This window comes from Myodes glareolus, chromosome 19 (genome assembly GCF_982192425.1).
Source record: "Myodes glareolus chromosome 19, mMyoGla1.1, whole genome shotgun sequence".
In the NCBI taxonomy this organism is placed as follows: Eukaryota; Metazoa; Chordata; class Mammalia; order Rodentia; family Cricetidae; genus Myodes; species Myodes glareolus.
In genome coordinates this window covers 21294597-21313766 of record NC_142044.1, presented here as the reverse complement: position 1 = coordinate 21313766, position 19170 = coordinate 21294597, and the positions used below count along the sequence as shown (strand labels likewise).

Below are 19170 nucleotides of genomic sequence, written 5' to 3'. Positions count from 1 at the left end.
GTTGCTTGCAGTTCAAGCCCGATAACCTGAGTTAAATCCCTGGAACATACATGAAGATAGGAGGAAATAAGTTATCCTCTGACCTCTATATACCTGTAGTCATGCACAACAAAACAACAGATGTAACTAGATTCAGCAGCACACATATGCAGTGCTAGTAGTGACGGATGAAGGCAGACTGCGTGTTTATGGCCATCCTCAACTGCACAAGAAGGAAGAGCTCATCTGAAAAGGAAGGGATCATTTGTTTCTATCTCCTTTGTGGCATGTATTACCCTCCAAGATCCTAGATATTAGAGTATAGATCCTGTCCAAGGTGTAGCAACATATTCCTGTATCCCCAGCCCTTGGGAAACTGAGGTAGGATTGGCATGCATAGTGAGTATCAGGTCAGCCATGGGTATATAATGATTCCTTTTCTCAAAAAATTAGAATTTAAAGGTCAGAAAATTGAGGGCTAGAGAGATAGCTTAGTTGTTACAAGTACATACTGCTCTTTCAGAGGTCTCTAGTTCTGTTTGCAGAACCTAAGACAAGGTGGCTCACAGCTCTGTAGCTCCAGCTCCAAGGAATCCAGTACCCTGGGATTTCTGGCCTCCATGGGTATGTGTACTCATGTGCACATCCCTTCACATAGACATACACATAATTAAAATAAGTCTTTTTAAAAATGGACAGATTGATCATTGAAGGAATTTGAGAACAGATTAGCTATGAAAACAGTGATATTCCTGTTAATTAGACAGTATTACCACTGGACAGATGAAGAATTCTCCGCAGAGTATAAGTGAGTCTTGAAAGATCACAGAGTAAAAATAAAAAACACAACAGAATTCTTGCTCTTACTTAGTGCTTGCATGTTTCATTCACAAGTTACTGATGTGTTGAAGCCATCTCAGTTCACTTTATAAAAATTTTAGTTAAGACTTAATTTTTAAATTTTACTTGAGGATTTTGCTTTTTCCCCCCCTTGGTTTATTGGGATAGGATACTGTGGTGCAGATATCAAGTCAATATGTGCCGAAGCTGCTTTATGTGCCCTACGTCGCCGGTACCCACAGATCTACACCACCAGTGAGAAGCTGCAGTTGGATCTCTCTTCAATTAATATCTCAGCTAAGGATTTTGAGATGGCTATGCAGAAGATAATACCAGCTTCCCAGAGAGCTGTGACATCACCTGGACAGGCACTGTCTGCCATTGTGAAACCACTTCTGCAAAATACTGTTCATATGATCTTAGAAGCCCTACAGAAAGTGTTTCCACATGTGGAAGTTAGAACAAACAAAGATTTAAATTCAGGTATAAGACTTGATTGACCACTGAAAGAAAGAAAAGTATGACAAAGAAAAATTACTAATGGATAGGTTTTTTATTATTATTTTGTAGATGGTGCTTGCCCTTTGCTAGAAAGTGATTTGGCATACAGCGATGATGATATACCATCGGTGTATGAAAATGGACTTTCTCAAAAGACCTTTAATCAGGCAAAAGAAAATTTAAATTTTCTTCATTTAAATAGGTATGTTTTCCCAGCAAATGAATGTTTTGGTTTGTAAATTCCATAAAACTAAGTGAAATTTGTCTGACAAGGTGAAAGATGATAGCCAATCAGCTTTTTATTTAAGTTAAAATATCAGGGCTGGTGAGAGGACTCTATTGGTTAAGTGCATGCATTTACAAACATGAAAATCTAGTGCTGAGAATGGTGGTGTGTTTTTGTAATTCCAGTACTGGGAAGCCAGGATTCCTGGGCTCACTAACTCCCAGGCTAACCTTATTGGTGAGCTCCAGATCAGTAAGAGACCCAGTCCCAGTAGAGGTACTTAGTGTTCCTGGCTGCTCTTCCAGAGAACCTGGGTTCATTTCCCAGTAACCACATGGTAGCTCATAACCATGTGACTCCAGTTCTAGGGTTCATAACGTTTTCTGGCCTCACAGGCATTGTATATGGGTGGTACAAACATGTATTCAGTACTCATGCACATACATTTTTAAGTAGCAAATTTTGGTCAGGTGTAAAGACATACACCGCTAATCCCACACTTGGGTGACGAGCAGGTGGATCTTTTAGGAGTTTGAGGCCAGCCTAATATGCTTTATTGAGTTCTAGGACAGCCAAAGCTACGTAGTGAAACTCTATCTTAAAAAAAAGAAGAAGAAAAATTCAAAATGTGTTACAGCGGTCATGATGTAAAAGTATTCTTAAATCTGGGACAATCATTGCTAACTCAGCCATGTTATAATTGACTAATCACATGGGCAAGGCTTCTGAAGATTTGTAATTGTCAATTTAAGGGAAACATTTAAATTTTTCTCCAAAATACAGCTTATTAATTTTTTTCAGAAACGCTTGTTACCAACCTATGTCTTTTCGGCCAAGATTATTAATAGTGGGAGAACCAGGATTTGGACAGAGTTCTCACTTGGCACCAGCTGTCATCCATGCTTTGGAAAAATTTACTGTATATACATTAGACATTCCTGTTCTTTTTGGCATCAGTACTACATCTCCTGAAGAGACGTGTTCTCAGGTAAGTTTTCCAGCCAACAAGTTATAAAATAAAGCAGTTATTCTGAGACAAAATTTAGGGTTACTGTTTTTGAACTTGAATTTTGAAAAAAAGAAATCTGACTTAAAGTTTACAAAATAAAATTGTATAATTGTTTAGTTATAGTATATGTTTTATTTCTCACATCTACCACTTAGCATCTGTATGACTTTGGGTGAGTTATAAGATGTCTAAATTCATTTTTTTCCTGTTGCAAGGTATGAGATAATAATTTGACTATTGTGAGAACTGAAGTTCTTAAGACAATGACTGTCAGTATACAAATATTCTGCTGTTTCTATTGTTATGTTAGATTTAATCTGTAAACATAAAACTTTTATATTTATATTCCTTAACCTTGGTTATGCAGCAGAATAGTCTTGTAGTTTTCTTGGCCTATTTCCTAATTGCTTGAATAAATTGTTTTTCCCCACATGGAGCTTTTATTAAAACTTTAAAAGAGTTGTAAGGGTCTTTTGAAAGCAGAATTCAAGAACTTTGAAAGTTTTATGTGAAAATTCTGAGAAGTTGTTGCGCTGGTATTACTTGTGTGTTGACTTTGCAACCATGTGATTTAATTTCCTTATTAGATGATTCGTGAAGCTAAGAGAACAGCACCTAGCATAGTCTATGTCCCACATATCCACTTGTGGTGGGAAATAGTTGGACCAACGCTCAAAGCCACGTTTATGACATTGTTACAGAATATACCTTCATTTGCTCCAGTTTTACTACTTGCAACTTCTGACAAACCATATTCATCTTTGCCTGAAGAGGTAACCTATTCGGGGGAGAGGGTGCTATTTAAGTTTTACACTGTAAAATTTCAAGTGCTACTGAAGTAAATGAATCAATAAATAGTCTTTATCAAATACACCATTGTTAGTTGTTTGTGTTATGTGCTTACTGTTTAGAATGTGCATGTGTGGTAAAATGATACTTTTTTTGTTACAGAAATAGTGTTGTGTGACAAACTGTTATTCTATGTTTACTTTCCAGTGTGTTGTCTTTCTTTGTTGTTGATTTTGTTTTGTTTTATTCAAGATGTTTACTCTGCATAGCCTGGCTGGCCTGGAACTCAGAGATCCACCTGCCTCTTCCTTCCAAGTGTTGGGATTAAAGGTGTGCGCTACCACCACTGGCCTTCAATGTGCCTTCTGAATTACTCAATCTTTAACATCTTCCTTTATGGGTTGCATGTTCTTTTCATTATCTTGTAATGAGTTATAACCTGTAAGTCTGAATCCCTGTGATAGGTATTTTGGATGTTTCTGTCTCTCTTTTTTTCTTTCATTAAAGATAGTGAGATTACACTTTTGGCAACAAGTGTGATTTTTGGGGGAGGCCCAGGCCAGACATCAAATAGAATACCTAGTACATGACAACCAGGCACTCTGCCACTAAGCTATAGTTTATCAGCAAAAAGATTTTTTGCTGTTTCTTACTCTTTGAAGATTTGATATATTTATGCCATATGTATTGATCACATCAATCTGCTATGACCCCTCCTACTTGTGCTACTACCTACCTCATCTACCTCTCGATTTCGTGACTTAAAATTTTTGTTAGTAGCCCTGTGAGTCTAATTATTGCTATTCATGTATGCGTGGATATGTGGCCATCCACTAGGGCATGAGCAACCTACCAGTGGCCTTTCTCTCAAAAGAAGACCCTTATCCAGTAGGAAAGACCTCAGAGGTACCTCCCCATTCATGCTGAAATTTTGATGGGCAGGTAAAACCACATCTATTGTGAGTTGATGTGTGCAACTGCCACATCATGTCCAAAGATAAGCATTCACAGTTCTCCCCATATGTGAGCTTAATGGTAGGAGATTGATACAGATGACCCCATCTGTAGCTTAATATTCACAGTTGCTTATACTCAGTACTTAGACCAATTAAGAATCTATGTATTAAGCTCTACCCACTGTATAAAGCTTCTCTGACCAAAGTTGAGAGCTATATAAATCTATGGGTATAGATATAAATATTTAGAATGCAGTTTGACAACATAGCTACTTATCAAAACAATAGTAGGTTCCCCGCTAAGGCCTATGATCTTTTTAATTCTAGGCTTTTGATCAGATTTACAATACCAGACAGTAAAACTCTTCTGTGGAGCAGATTTTATATCCAAACAGATAGTATCTGGTTACTCCCATAACCATCATATCACTCACTATTGCTATCAGGTCAGTGTTGTAGTGGGCCTAGTGAGAAGAACATTTATGATTTTCTGCCTTAGCTGCCTACATAGCGCCTTCTGACACTATGTAAGCTAGCCAGTAAGTAGAGTTTCCTCAGAGTTTTCAGGTTGATGTTTTTTGACAGTGATGTGTTATGTTTATTTAATTGAGTGATGTCTTCAGTGGTAGACAGAGTCTTACCATCCAGTTATGGTACACAAACCAAACCAAGAGCAATGGCCCTGGTTTGTGGGGTTTTGTTTGTTTTGTTCTTGTTCCTTTGAGGCCTCACTGACTAGTAATTTGTAGGGAGATATCATGTTCCTGGCACTGAGATTTTCATTTTATTACCTTATCTTCTGGGAACAGTAGCATCCACTCATAGAGGATACTTCTGTTTAAACTCCCTTTTTGTATTGTAAACTCTGAAGTATATTCCGGTACATTTTTGTAGGGGTGTGGCACAGGATGAGGAATTGCTTTTTTTTTTTTTTTTTTTTTTTTTAGTATTTTTCAATACAAGATTTCTCTGTGTAGTGTAGCTTTGTCTGTCTTGGTACTTTCTCAATAGACTATGCTGGCCTTGAACTCAGAGATCCACCTGTCTTCTGAGTGCTGAAAGTAAAGGTGCGTGACGCCGACACCTAGGAATTGCTTATTTTTGAATGAATAATTTGTGTGAATAAACCATTCAGCTTTTAACTTTCTGGTTTTCAGTAAATCAGTGATTAGACCATAATTTATATATGGATAGTATTTCATTTTTACATTTAGTGGTGTAAGTGCTGGACTCATCTGTAATACAGCATACCCAAGACCCTGGTTTCTATCCTTATGACCTCTGAAAAAGAGAAAAGTGCTCACAAGTGGGATAGCTATGTTATGCAGGAATGCTATTAGATTCTTATAACTTATGGTAGATGCAAAGATGAAAAATAATGTCATAATAATCTCCCCCAACCTCTATCTACTTTTAAAAGACTTTTAATTAAAAATATATGTTTAACATACTGTTGGATTAAGTGCAGTAATGTACATTGTGTTTGCATATATGAATATTCTGTATATGTTATCTATTTTTTTAAGGTACAAGAATTGTTTACCCATGATTATGGAGAGATTTTTAATGTCCAGTTACCAGATAAGGAAGAACGGACCAAATTTTTTGAAGACTTGATTTTAAAACAAGCTGCAAAGCCGCCTGTGTCAAAAAAGAAAGCAGGTTAGTTATTTCAGCTAGTAGAGAATATTTTTAAGAAAATGGAACTAAGTAAGTAACAGCTAATACAATTGACATTTACCTGATAGCACAAACTCAAACCCTCCATTATGAAGGTGACATGTTTACTGTTTAAAATACCTCTGCTTCCTGCTAAAATGGACTAAAACGTTTTTAAGGCACATAAGGTGTTTCATAGAATAGCCCCAGACTGTTCTTCCAGGCTCATTTTTAGAACTGTGTTTTTTGTTTTCAAGATTATTTTTAATTGTGTAGAGGTATACTCACATGAGAGCTGGTGCTGGTGAAGGTCAGACTAGGGTAGCTGAATCCCTTGGAACTAGAGTTTTAAGCAGTTGTGAGTCACCTGATTTGTGTTCTGGGAAGTGAGTGCAGGATGTAGTCTTAACCACTGAGCAACCTCTCCAGCTCTAGTACTAGTTCTTACCTATAGTACCACCACCTTTTTCTGTTTTGTGTTTGGTTTTTAAACTTTTTAACATACACACAGTGTCACAGTTTCACTTTGGGTTCTTGTAAAGTTTATCTTTATCCTTCCTTGCTGCCTAAAGAGTTACTTAACTTGGGGCTAGTTAGGGATATCAGTGCTGGGAATGAGCCAGGGTCCACTGCAGGATCAACAGAAGCTCCTAACTGTTGGACTCTTTCTTGAGAGAGGACGCCCCTCATTTCTTTGTTTTTCGAGGCATGGTTTCTTTGGCCTTTAGGCCTTTAGGCCTTTAGGCCTTGGCTGTCCTAGAACTCACTCCATAGACCAGGCTGACCTTGAACTCAAAGAACTCTGCTTGCCTCTGCCTCCCAAGTGTTTGGACTAAAGGTGTGTGCCACCACTGCCTGGCTTAGATTATTTTTTATTTTTCTATGTGTGTGCATGCACAGGTTAGAAGATAGCTTATAGAAGTCACTCCTGGAACTCAAATCATGGGACTAGATGGCAGGCACCTTTCCTCACCAAGCTACCTCCAGTCCCCTTTATCATTTCTTCTTTTAATCCTAAATATCCATTGTCTTACTTCCTTACAGGAAATTAAATTAAAATTTGATATATTTGGAGCATCACATTTTTTTCCATTAGTTTACAAACTAAAGACTTTTCATAGTTAAAATATTCTTGTTTTAGGAATGATGTATTTTTGCCGGGCAGTGGCGGCACACATCTCTAATACCAGCACTCAAAAGGTAGAGGCAGGCGGATCTCTGTGAGTTCGAGGCCAGACTGGTCTACAAGATCTAGTTCCAGGACAGGCACCAAAGCTACCGAGAAACCGTGTCTCAACCCCCCCCCCCCAAAAAAAATATGTATTTTCAAAGTTTGTAAATTACAGTTATTTCTGGAATGTATGTAGGGATAGAGACTAAATTCTTGGTTTCCTATCAGTTGTAAAGAAAATAGTCCCTCAGAGTCTTATTCTGTATGATTTGAGTCATTTGTTACCCTCCATTTTGTGGAGGGTATTAACTAAAATCTTCCATCCACATGAAGTTTTGCAGGCCTTGGAGGTACTCCCAGTAGCACCACCACCTGAACCAAGACCGCTGACAGCAGAAGAAGTTAAACAGCTGGAAGAACAAGAAGAAGATACATTTAGAGAACTCAGGATTTTCTTAAGAAATGTCACACATAGGCTTGCTATTGATAAGCGATTCCGAGTCTTTACCAAGCCTGTTGATCCTGATGAGGTATTACTAATTTCCTCTCTGGATGAAATATGTGTAAGCCATAATGATTTTTTAAGAAAAAAAGCAGAAAGTTTGAATAGTTCATGTAGGTATTCTGCTCTACTCTGAACTTGATTTCTCTATATGGACACATGAACTTAGTGTCCTAAGCAGTATGGACTTTAAAGAGCTATCTAATCTATACTTTGTTGCAGAGAACAGTTAGCTTTTCTACCCATCTAAACAAAAGAAATTTGACAATGTTTTAATTCCACATGGTATTACCACTATATATAGAATCAAAATTGAGCTTAGAGTCAGGTTTTTGGTTTTTGAAACAGGAACTGGCTTTGTAGTCCATTCTCGCTGTCCTGGAATTACCATGTAGTCTAGGCTACAGTGGAGCTCAAAAATCCTCCTTTCTGAGCATCCTGAATGCTGGATTACAGGTTTGTCTCGCAGTATTTTGCAGAGTCCTTTCTTAAGTCAACATTGAAGAATGGATTGCAGTTGGCATGAGGAACAAAATAGTGTATATTACTGGAGAATATAACTTACCAAAAATAGAACTAAATATAAAGCAGAAATAGATTGAAATAGAACAAAAATATTCATAGTATCCTTATTTATACTATTTCCTCTGTATTGCCCTTGCCGAAAAACTTAATTATTTTTATGTGTAGAGTTTATTAAGTGATTTGGTCATTTGCTTGAATTTTAGGTTCCTGATTATATCACTGTGATAAAGCAACCAATGGACCTTTCATCTGTAATCAGTAAAATTGATTTACATAAGTATTTGACTGTGAAAGACTATTTGAGGGATATTGATCTAATCTGTAGTAATGCTTTAGAATACAATCCAGATCGAGATCCTGGAGGTGAGCATTAGTGAATTTCTTTTCAGGGGTGGTGTGGGGCTCCTAACATTTAATAAGGGTTGATGGGTTTTTATGTTTGTTTTTGTTTTTTCGAGACAGGGTTTCACTGTGTTGCTTTGGAGCCTGTCTTGGAACTAGCTCTTATAAACCAGGCTGGCCTCGAACTCACAGAGATTTGCCTGCCCCTGCCTCCTGAGTTCTTTGATTAAAGGCTTGCAGCACTACCGCCCAGCTGATGGTTTGTTTTTTAATGTCGGGTTAAAAAAATTTTTTTTTAAATTATGTAGTTCTCATAATAGCCGTATCCCATTCTACAGCTGAGAAAGGTATAATTTGGAAAGAGTAAAACTTTATTCAGGGTCACAGTACCAGGAACAGACAAGGAAAGAATTTGAATGCACTTTTTTTCACTCACGTTCCAAAATATTAACCACACGATATATCCTTTAATGCAGTGGTCCTCAGCCTTTAATATAGTTCCTCAAGTTTTGCTGGCCCTCAACCATAAAATTATTTTGTTGCTACTTCATAACTGTAATTTTGCTGCTGTTGTGAATTGTAATGTAAGTATTTGATATTCAAGATGTCTGATATTCAACCTCTGTGAGGTCGTAATCCACTAGGTTGAGAACAACTACACTAATGAGATGAATTAGCTTGTTTATGCTTCTTGAAAGTGGAAAGATAAACACTAATAAAATGAATTTCAAAGTATTCCCTTTAAGATTTCAAAGTATTTCCCCTTTTTTAAAAAAAAATGATTTATTATTTTATATGCATTGGTGTTTTGCCTGCATGTGTATCTGTATGAGAGTGTCCAATTCCCTGGAACTGAATTTACCGATAGTTGTGAGCTGCCTTATATGTTCTGGGAGTTGGGCCCTCTGGAAGAGCAGCCAGTGCTCTTAACTGAGCCATCTCTCAAAGTGTAGTTAAAACATACTTTTTTTTTGCTGTTTTGAGACAGTATTCCTGTCTTTGCCTCTCATGACTGGGATTATAGGCATGTGTTTTTAGGCCTGGACACATTTTTATTGCATAAGTAATGGAGTGTAATACTTGCCTAATATTAATAGTAATATTAAAGGGGTGTGTGTGTGCATGCGTGTGTATACATACTTGTGTGTATAGAGTTAATTGGGCTATCATTAGACCTCTACAATGTAGTGCTTAGAATGATTTATGTAGGGAACTATTAAAAATTCCTTTTGCAAGGCGGTGGTGGTATACACCTTTCAATCCCACCACTTGGGAGACAGAGTCAGGCGGATCTTTGAGTTTGAGGCCAGCATAGTATATCTACAGAGTGAGTTCCAGAATAGCAAGGATTAAACAACGTGTGTGTGTGTGTGTGTGTGTGTGTGTGTGTGTGTGTGTGTGTGTGTGAGAGAGAGAGAGAGAGAGAGAGAGAGAGAGAGAAGAAGGGGGAGGATATGGTTCTTTTGGAGTTGTTTGTGACTGGGTCTCACAGTATAGCCCTTACTTGCCTAAAACTCAGATCTGTCTACCTCTGCTTCCCCAGTGTTGGGATTAAAGAATGCTAGGCCCCTGTTAATATGGTGTAGCTCAGGTTGGCCTTGACCTGGCTGTAGCTGAGAGTGACCATGAGCTCCTCCTGCTTCCCTCTTCCAGTCCCCTATGCTGGCATTAAAGATATATTTGAAAATTCCTTAAAATAATTAAAAGCACGCTGAGCTATATACCTTGCCCTTTTTCTGGTATTTTGAATCTTAATAGAGCACAGAAAAATACTTTGGATATGGGCTACAATATTACTGAATCAGATATCCAAATCATTAGGTTATCACCTAAACCAGAATATAAAGGTTCTAGTAAAATTACTCTTCATATGAAGTTGAGGAATATTTTTACCCAAAATATTAAATTTACTTTTGGAAAAATATTAAGAATTATATTTCCTTATTTCTCAGATCGTCTTATTAGGCATAGAGCCTGTGCTTTAAGAGACACTGCCTATGCAATAATTAAAGAAGAGCTTGATGAAGACTTTGAGCAACTTTGTGAAGAAATTCAGGAATCTAGGAAGAAAAGAGGTAGAGAAATGCTTGGGCTTTGAAGAAGATGCTTTAAATAAATCCTTTCATTCTTTGCAAGATTTTGAGTTCTGGAAATAATTTTGAAAACTTATCTGTTTATAAGGTTGTAGCTCCTCCAAATATGCGCCATCTTATTACCATGTCATGCCAAAGCAAAATTCTACTTCTACTGGTGATAAAAAGTCAGATCAAGAGCAAAATGAAAAGCTAAAGGCACCTTGTACTCCTGTGGCTTGCAGCACCCCTGGTAAGTACTCTTGAGTAATTTTCATTGGTGAAGTTCTTTCATATTCTCTCCATGTCCTCTGTCTTGCACTTTGCTTTATTAATACACTAAATTGCATCTGTTTCGCTGATATTCAAGCAACTAAACTGCAAAATAGCTAAATTGTTCTCTTTAGTGTGCATTTCGGCCAATACAGTTAGTCGTTCAGCGACAAAGTCTTAGTGTTGTGCTGAAGTTTGCCTCTTTTTACAACCCAATCAGTTATCTCCCAAGTTCTAGTAATTCCATTTCCATAATGATCTTTCAAGTTTACCCTAAGTTCTCCTGTTGTAATTTCTGTTAAGTTTCACCTCTTCCCAAGACAATGAAGCACAGTCTTACTGTATCTACCTTAGACAGATTATTTAAGTTCTTTATACTTTTGTTTCTTCCATTGTAAAGTGAAGATGTTAATGGTAGCTAACCTCATCAGACTGAAATTCTAATATGGTCAGAATATTTTAGCTATGTGAGCGTAGGCTATTTTAACTCTTACCTTTCGGTTATTTAGTTTTTTTCACATATCGTTGCTCAGGTGTTTGTTTTGGTTTGGTTTTGTTTTGTTTTTGTTGAGACAGGGTTTCTCTGTATCCCTGGCTGTCCTGGAACTCACTTTGTGGACCAGACTGGCCTCTTCTGGGATTAAGGGCGTGTGCCGCTGAAACCTTTCCATCTTATCACAGTGCTTCACTGTTTCTGTATTCTAGCCATGTGAAAGTACTATGGTTTCTTGACTTCTTTACTTTTTCACCTTTTTTTTTTCTTTTTAAACTCTTCCTTAAAACTTAATTGTTACGTATTCTTTACCTTTTTCTTTTGTTAAATTCCTTAAAGCTCAGCTGAAGAGGAAAATTCGTAGTAAGTCAAAGTGGCATGTAGATAACAAGGTAAAGCGAAGGAAACTTTCACAAGCAAAAGACAATCAAATCAGGAGTGATACAGAGGAAAGTCAGCATACAAGTGCAGAACACACTGAGCTTGGAAATACCGGAGAGTCTTCAATAGAAGAAAGTGAGAAGCAAAATGCTTCTGAAAGCAACATAGATTTGAAAAATAACTCAAGTATCTCTAATATTGAGAATGAACTTGAAGAATCTAATCAAACTACAGAGTGTACAGAACTGAGAAAAGATAGAATTGATTGTAATGGAGATACTTCTAGCTCCCAGGTCATAGAGATTCCTGATGAAAATGAATCAAAAGGTAAGTCCTTAAAAGGTAAATATACCTTTACTCAACTCCTAAACAAGTCACACCAATTCGTTGTTTTTTGAGTCTTTCAGAGCACAAATGATAACTAAGTAGAAAAATAGCATTATTTTTACTTTAACCTTTCATCTAATAAGCCAAACATGCATGTATACGTATAGTAAAAATAAAATCTCAAAATTTTTAATTAATTGAGTGCAACCACAGTATTAGAGCAAACTACTGCACAGAAGAGAATGGAAGCCAACTTCTAACCCATGTGCAGAGGGTGGGGATATGGGAAGAGGGAAGCAAAGATGCACACTTTCCTCCCAGCCATATACTACATAAGGAATACTAAATGAGTCAAGTAAATGGGCAAAGACTTAAAAAGACTTTGATCAAATAGGAGATTATACCACCGCACCCAGCTTAATATTGATTTCTCTAGTAATCAGATCCTATTAATTGTTAAGAGAAAGACCTTCTTACCAATTTCAAGGTACTTGTTGCAGAATTTCCTAAATATTTAATTTGAGGAATTATTTCTGATAGTGTTATGTTTCTGGTGGGGTTTGTTTGTTTGCTTTGAGACAAAGTTTAACTAAGTAGCTTCGACTGATCTAGAATTCATGTAGATCAGGAGGGATTACCACAACCAGCCAAATACTTCTTAAACCATACGCATTTTTTAATGCAAATGGCATGTCATAACCCTACAGCGAAAAGATTAACCCAAAATCGGTGCTTGTGTCCTAAGTACATATTCTGTTATTAATGTAATTATTATTTGCCTTAGGCATTATGTTTGTGAACCAAACAATAATTGTTTGATCTTTTACTCTAGAAATGTGTATTCTGCGAATGACTCGAGCTAGACGGTCTCAGGTAGAGCAGCAGCATCTCATCAGCGTAGAGAAGGCTCTGGCGATTCTCTCTCAGCCTACTCCTTCACTTGTTGTGGACCATAAGCAGTTAAAAGTATGTTAAGCTGAAATAATGCTTTTATTAGGCATTTTTCTCTTCCTCGCACACTGGCTTACAGACTAATAGTAAATTAACAGGTCCCTTTTAGCTTCCTTGTCCTTCAGAAAAATCTCTTCTGACATGGAGAATTGGCTCAGGTTAAGAGCATTTAAGGACCTAGGTTTAATCCCCAACACCCACATGGTGGCTCTAAACTCAGTCTGCTGGGATCCAGCCCCCTCTTCTCACTTTTGGGCAGCGGGCATGCACATAGCACACCTTAAATATTTAAATAGATTATTGAAAAATTTTGTCTGGAGATGTTTGTGTATACAATTGAAATTAGCCACTTATGCTGTAGTTTGGGAATAATAAGAGTTACCCAGGGCCAAGACTGGTGCTACAGAATAAAGGAAATGTAAAACAATCATTGCCAGAAGCTGCCATGTCTCTGCAGTGAGTTAGTCTGCCTACATTCTGCCTTTATAGCAGTTCACTAAGCAAAAACTTATTGCAAGGAATTAATCTGACACATATGCTTGTTTTCTTTTAGAATCTTTTGAGGACTGTTGTTAAGAAAAGTCAGGAATATAATATATTCCAGCTGGAAAACTTGTATGCAGTAATCAGCCAGTGTATTTATGAGCATCGCAGGGACTATGACAAAACAATTCTTGTTCAGGTAAAGTTTTGACATAAAACTATTTTTTGTTTATTTTTAGACAGGGTCTCCCTATGTAGCACTAATTGTTTGAAACTCATGTAGACCAGGCTGGCTTCAAACTCATAGAGATCTACCCTCTACTTAGGCCTTCCCGGTACTGGGATTCAAGATGTGTACCACCATGCCTGGCTAACTCGAAACATTTTATGCTCCTTTTGCCATATAATATCGCCATTAAAAATATCTGAAACCTTTAACTTATAAAAATTTAAAGACCGACCAAGGTGCAGTAACAGTATCTGGGAGGATCAGAGTTTAAGATCGTCTATTATATAGTATGTTCAAGGCCAGCTTGGCTACAAAAAAACTATCTCAAAACCAAAAAATACTAATTCAAAGACCATTATATGAAGGATATGTATCACAAGTCTAGAACTTCATTAGGTTGTCTCTATAATAATAAGTAGTGGCTCCTTAGTATCGATAAAACTGAAAAATATTTTGTATGTTTTAGTAGATATATAGCTTATTTTAAAATAGCATTTTCTCCCTAAGTGTTTAAGGCAGGTATGGTGGTGTACATCTCTAATCCCAGATTTGGGCAGCTGAAGCACAGCAATCAAGTTTAGTCCAGTCTGGTGATATAGTAAGAACTCATTCTCAAGACAGAGGTAGCCCACTTGTCTTTACTTGATCTTTATAGAAGGGATAGGAGTATTAATTTGGAAAAATACATGTTAAAGGCTACTTATGTTGCCAGTACACCCACCTAGTATATGGGGAGGATGTGTGTAGTATTTATTTAGTATGCTAGGATATGTATGTGTATATACTATTGTTTAAATCATATATAAGTACCAATAACTTACGAGGAATTTAAATGAATGAAGTATTGAAACTTAACTTTTTTTTCCCTTCTTTTCACATAGAAAATGGAGCAAGTGGTAGAAAACTTCAATTGTTCCAGATTATGATGTCATTGCATCAAGTATTTTTATTTTCAATTCCTGTTTGTCTTTGGACATAACTGATGCAAGATAAATTAAATCTTGTATCTTCAAGAAAAGATTAAAATAGTAAAAGTATTTTAAATTTCCTGATATTTATGTACATGTGGTAAGATAACTGATAAGTCTTGGATTTTGTTTAACTAAAACACTGTAACAATAGTAATAGTTCTAGTTTGTCCTATGTTAAAGCTATTTTGGTAATATTTTGTGGCATTTAATAATAATTTAGCAGCACTGGATTTTTTGTTGTTGTTAGAAAAGCACTTTTAATTTGACCCTTCCTAGTAGGTTATTGTATTAGATTAGAATTGTATTTGTTGTATTTTTGCCATCTCTGTCTTTGTTTTCCTCTAATACCTTTCTCCGTCTGCCAAAATTAAAGTTGTGATTTGTAAGGGGCCTCAAATACAATTCTGTACTTAATATAAAGATTAATGTTTTTAAGTAAACATTTTTATGGTTCTATTTTGAGCTAATAAAGATTTAAAAATGTATCGTTTACTTTGTAATTATATATACAACAAATGACAAGTGACTAGTTTTATATTTGACAACTGTTTATCTTTCTACCATTGTATTTAAATTATATTCTATAAATTCTTTTTATGTGCATATATAACTATAAATGTGAATTTTGTATTGCTGATACCAAAAATACATTTCTTTCTTAAAGTTGAAGCCATTTGCTTCTTTACAGTATTCGGTGGGACATTAAGGCCTTTGCTTACAGAACAGTATCTGCTGGAAAGTTTGAGAGGAATAGAAAATGATAACTAAAGTGAGAGGCTGTGGTTTGCTGGTGATATGATGGTAAGGATGGAACCAGACTCAGTGTACACTGGGCACATACTTAGGTCAAGAGTTTAGATTTTTGTATAGTTTTATTATGTGGATATTTAAAAGATTTCTAAGATTCAGTAATTTAGATACCTTAATTAATAGATGCTGCCTTATATACCTATTAAAAATGCCAAACACTGATAACAGTTGAACATGTGCATATTACTAAATATTGTACAAATTGAGTGTGACTGAATACATCTGTGATCTCAGCCCTGGAGGCAGAGACAGGAAGATCAGGAGTTCAAGGTCATTCATTAGCTATACAGTAAGTTTGAGCCCAGCCTGGCTACTTGAAACTATCTCAAAAAAAGCAAAAATAAATAAACAAAGGGATTATACATAATAGTTTTTGCTGATGTTTATTATAATTTATTTCAGATGTATCCTTTCATTGTGCATCTTTTATAATAAATTTTAAAGTTAAATGCTTAGTTTGTTTTTAGTTCTTTAGAAAAACATTGTGAGTGAGTATTCATCATAACACACACATGTAAGTCAGGACAGTTCTGTGGAGTCTTTCTTCCACCTTTACACTAATTCTAGGGATCAAATGATAATCAAATCTGGATTATTAGACTTTATGGTAAGTGCCTTTATATACTGGGCCATCTTGCTGCCCCTTCCTCAGTTTAAAAACTGAGTAAGGATAGGACAGCAAAGCATCATGGCTCTTATATAATCCCAGCCCTTAAGGAGTAAAGGTAGGAAGATTGCCTCATGTTCAAGGCCAATCTGGTCTTCAGTATTTTGGGACAACAAAGGCTACATAGACATCAGGTAGGTCAGTTGGTCGGTCAGTGTAAAACAAATACAGCTGTTCTTTCATGTACTAGTACGTACATTAAAATGCTGTTGGCATGCCAAATGCAGTGGCAGTGGGCTTTGGGTACTCAGGAGGTGAGGCAGGAGGCTTAAATAGTACTTTAGATCCAGCCTAATGACCATTAACATTGGAATGTTTATGTTTACATTCGTTCTTTAAAGACTAGAATACACTTTCTGTGACATTAGATTTTGAAAATGGTAAGTCTACATTCCTAAGTACACTTTAAAAATCCCAGATAGATTGTTAACTTTTTTCTTGCTAAAAAGATACCAGCTAAATTTAGAGCAATTAAGAAAAAGAAAGAAAATGTATTCAAATTTGAAAAGAAGAAAGATAACCCAGAGTTTTTTTGTACAATCTCATTTAGGGAACTAAGAAATTTAAAAGAAGCTGGTAGAGCCAATGAGTGAGTGAATCACTTCAAGAAAAAGTTAAAAAACAGCTGTTTCTATACATTGCTAATATGTAATCCATAAAAGAAGTTAGAAAGTTATTCAGTTTGATTATTTTAAGAATCAGAATGGGAAAGATTTATTTTGGCTTGCCATTTTGAAGGTTATAAGCAATGCTTAGTTGGCTTTACTGCTGTAAGGCCTAGAGGAAAACTGCTCACCCTAGTTAGTCATGAAGTAAACCAAAGAACCTCAGATAGTGGTGTCCTGGTTTTGAAACCAACAGCATCTGCTGAGGAAACATCCCTGAGGAAGGACAAACAAATCTATGGGAGAAGACTGATGTGGGATTCTCCTCTGTGTGTTATGAATATGTTTTATTACCATTGGTTAATAAAGAAGCAGCTTCAGGCTATAGCAGGGCAGAATATAGATATGAGAGAGAGTAGGCGGAGTCAGGGAGATGTCATTTAGTTGCCGAAGGAGATAGGCACTAGAACCCTTATCCATAGGCCACAGCCTCATGGTCCACAGATTAATAAAAATGGGTTAATTTAAGATGTTAGAGATAGCTAGGAATATGCCTAAGCTATCGACTAAGCAGTTTTGTGATTAATATAAGTTTCTGTGTGATTATTCATGTTGGACTGCTGGGACAAAAGATCAGTCTACACCTACAAAGGACTGAAAGTCCAGAAGCCAAAATACCCAGTAAAATGACTTTAACAAAAAATGACCAAGTTTATGAGATGGGGAAAGGATGTCCACATACAAAAGAATGAAACTGAATCCTTGCGTCATTTTACATAGAAACCAGCAGACAGAAAAGAAGCAAGCCTGAGCTAAAGAGCTAAAACTATAATTCAGTGATGACATCGTTGAGTAGATCATGATCTTTGACTCTACAATCCACAATTGGCACCTGAAGTGTTAGCAGCAGAGTTGAGAAAGTTTAACTTTAAAATTTTTAAGACTTTTGCATCAAAATTCAGACCACGTACTTTATGTAAAGGAATCGTATGTCAACCCAATGGGTTGGGTGTTCTTTCTAACCCCTGGCAGCCTAGGAGCATTGAGGAGTATTCTAGAAGATATTCCTGAAATAGTCTGTTTTTTTCTCAAGAGCAGACTAGGATTATGAATTTTTGGAAGTGACCAGGTCACAGTTGTTTACATCAAGTCTGAGTTGATTGATCTTAATCACTAACTGATATGGTGTTCTCAAGACTTACTGAGAAATTATTCTTTTGCTACTCTGTGAAAGAGTTATGCTTGCTTCTAGTTAATTCTGTCAAGATTCCCAGTAAGGATGCTGTAGGGTTAATTGATTTTATTTCATATTCCTGTTCAATGCAGCACTCATGGACAGAACATTTGTTGCTCAGGTGATACAACTGGAATATTGCAACATGATGGGTGTGTTACAGAAGTGAAAACTTGCTTAGATTAGACTAGTCATTAAGAAAAGATTGCCAATGACCTGAACTCCTCCCTCCCTTTATCTTGATCTTAATAGCTGTAAGTACAACTCCATTGTAGCAAAATGTGGGTAAGTGACAAAATTGCAGCCAGTGACCTACAGAGGAAAGTGCCCGAGTTCTAGGAAAGCTCTTACCTGGCTATGGGCTGAATGCATATGGAATAATGGTCAGGACTCCCAAAAGCTGTCTAGGATTATGAGAAAATTAAGGATGGAACCTGGGTTCCCATTTTATTATAAAAGTCCAACTGGCCCCCTCATGATGACTTTAGGAGGTCACAGTTCAAACTTTTAACTGCATCTAGACTTCAGTGAGTGGCCTTCCTTTGTGATTCTCCGGTGTGTCTATTATCTATAGGGAAATGTAATTCATAGACAGTAAAGGCATATAAGAAACTATATTGGAACTTTCTGTTCTGTGAATTTAAGTCAAGGCCTCACACATTCTAAGTGAGCACTCTTACCACCCAGCTGAGGCACAGCCTGGAGACTGGTTTGGATGCTCAGAGTCTGAAAGCATCACTCATCATCTGTTGTAAGAGCAACAGGAAGTAAACATGGAAAGGTCCGGAGTCACCAAGTTCTTGAGCACATGGGACAAAGCGTGATCAGGTGGACTAGACAAAAGCTGCCTTGGCAGAGTAACAGGCTGCACCACAAGAGCCACGTGAAAGCAATCAAACTTCTTTTTGAAGGAAAGTTTGGTAAGGCCCACCTTGGAAACAGTGCATGGTGAAGATTGTTCCAAAGATGTAAAGGTCAGTAAGTAGGTAGGTAGGTAGGTAGGTAGGTAGGTAGGTAGGTAGGTAGGTAGGTAGATCCACTAGTAGGGCTATTGACAGTGGCAGAAAGGCTGCCAGTTTCTGGTCTCACCTGAAAACTGGGGACATCTGGACTTTTCCCTTAATGGGAGGCATCAGTGAGTAGTCAGTCTGATGGACACCTTACTCCAGTCACCT

At 36.8% G+C, this 19170-nt stretch overlaps 1 protein-coding gene across 1 annotated transcript in view; it reads left to right on the top strand.

Annotated features, from left to right (window-relative positions):
• Positions 1-15164, top strand: part of Atad2 (ATPase family AAA domain containing 2) — a 44462-nt gene extending 29298 nt beyond the window's left edge. Inside the window, exons 16-28 of the mRNA XM_048457099.3 lie at positions 988-1302; positions 1390-1522; positions 2348-2534; positions 3143-3328; positions 5827-5962; positions 7464-7660; positions 8361-8520; positions 10452-10574; positions 10681-10824; positions 11677-12045; positions 12878-13011; positions 13550-13678; positions 14590-15164. Of these exons, the coding sequence (XP_048313056.3) occupies positions 988-1302; positions 1390-1522; positions 2348-2534; positions 3143-3328; positions 5827-5962; positions 7464-7660; positions 8361-8520; positions 10452-10574; positions 10681-10824; positions 11677-12045; positions 12878-13011; positions 13550-13678; positions 14590-14634 (2258 nt within the window). The 3' untranslated portion in view covers positions 14635-15164. The remainder of the gene's footprint in view (positions 1-987; positions 1303-1389; positions 1523-2347; positions 2535-3142; positions 3329-5826; positions 5963-7463; positions 7661-8360; positions 8521-10451; positions 10575-10680; positions 10825-11676; positions 12046-12877; positions 13012-13549; positions 13679-14589) is intronic.
• Positions 15165-19170: the final 4006 nt, after the last annotated feature.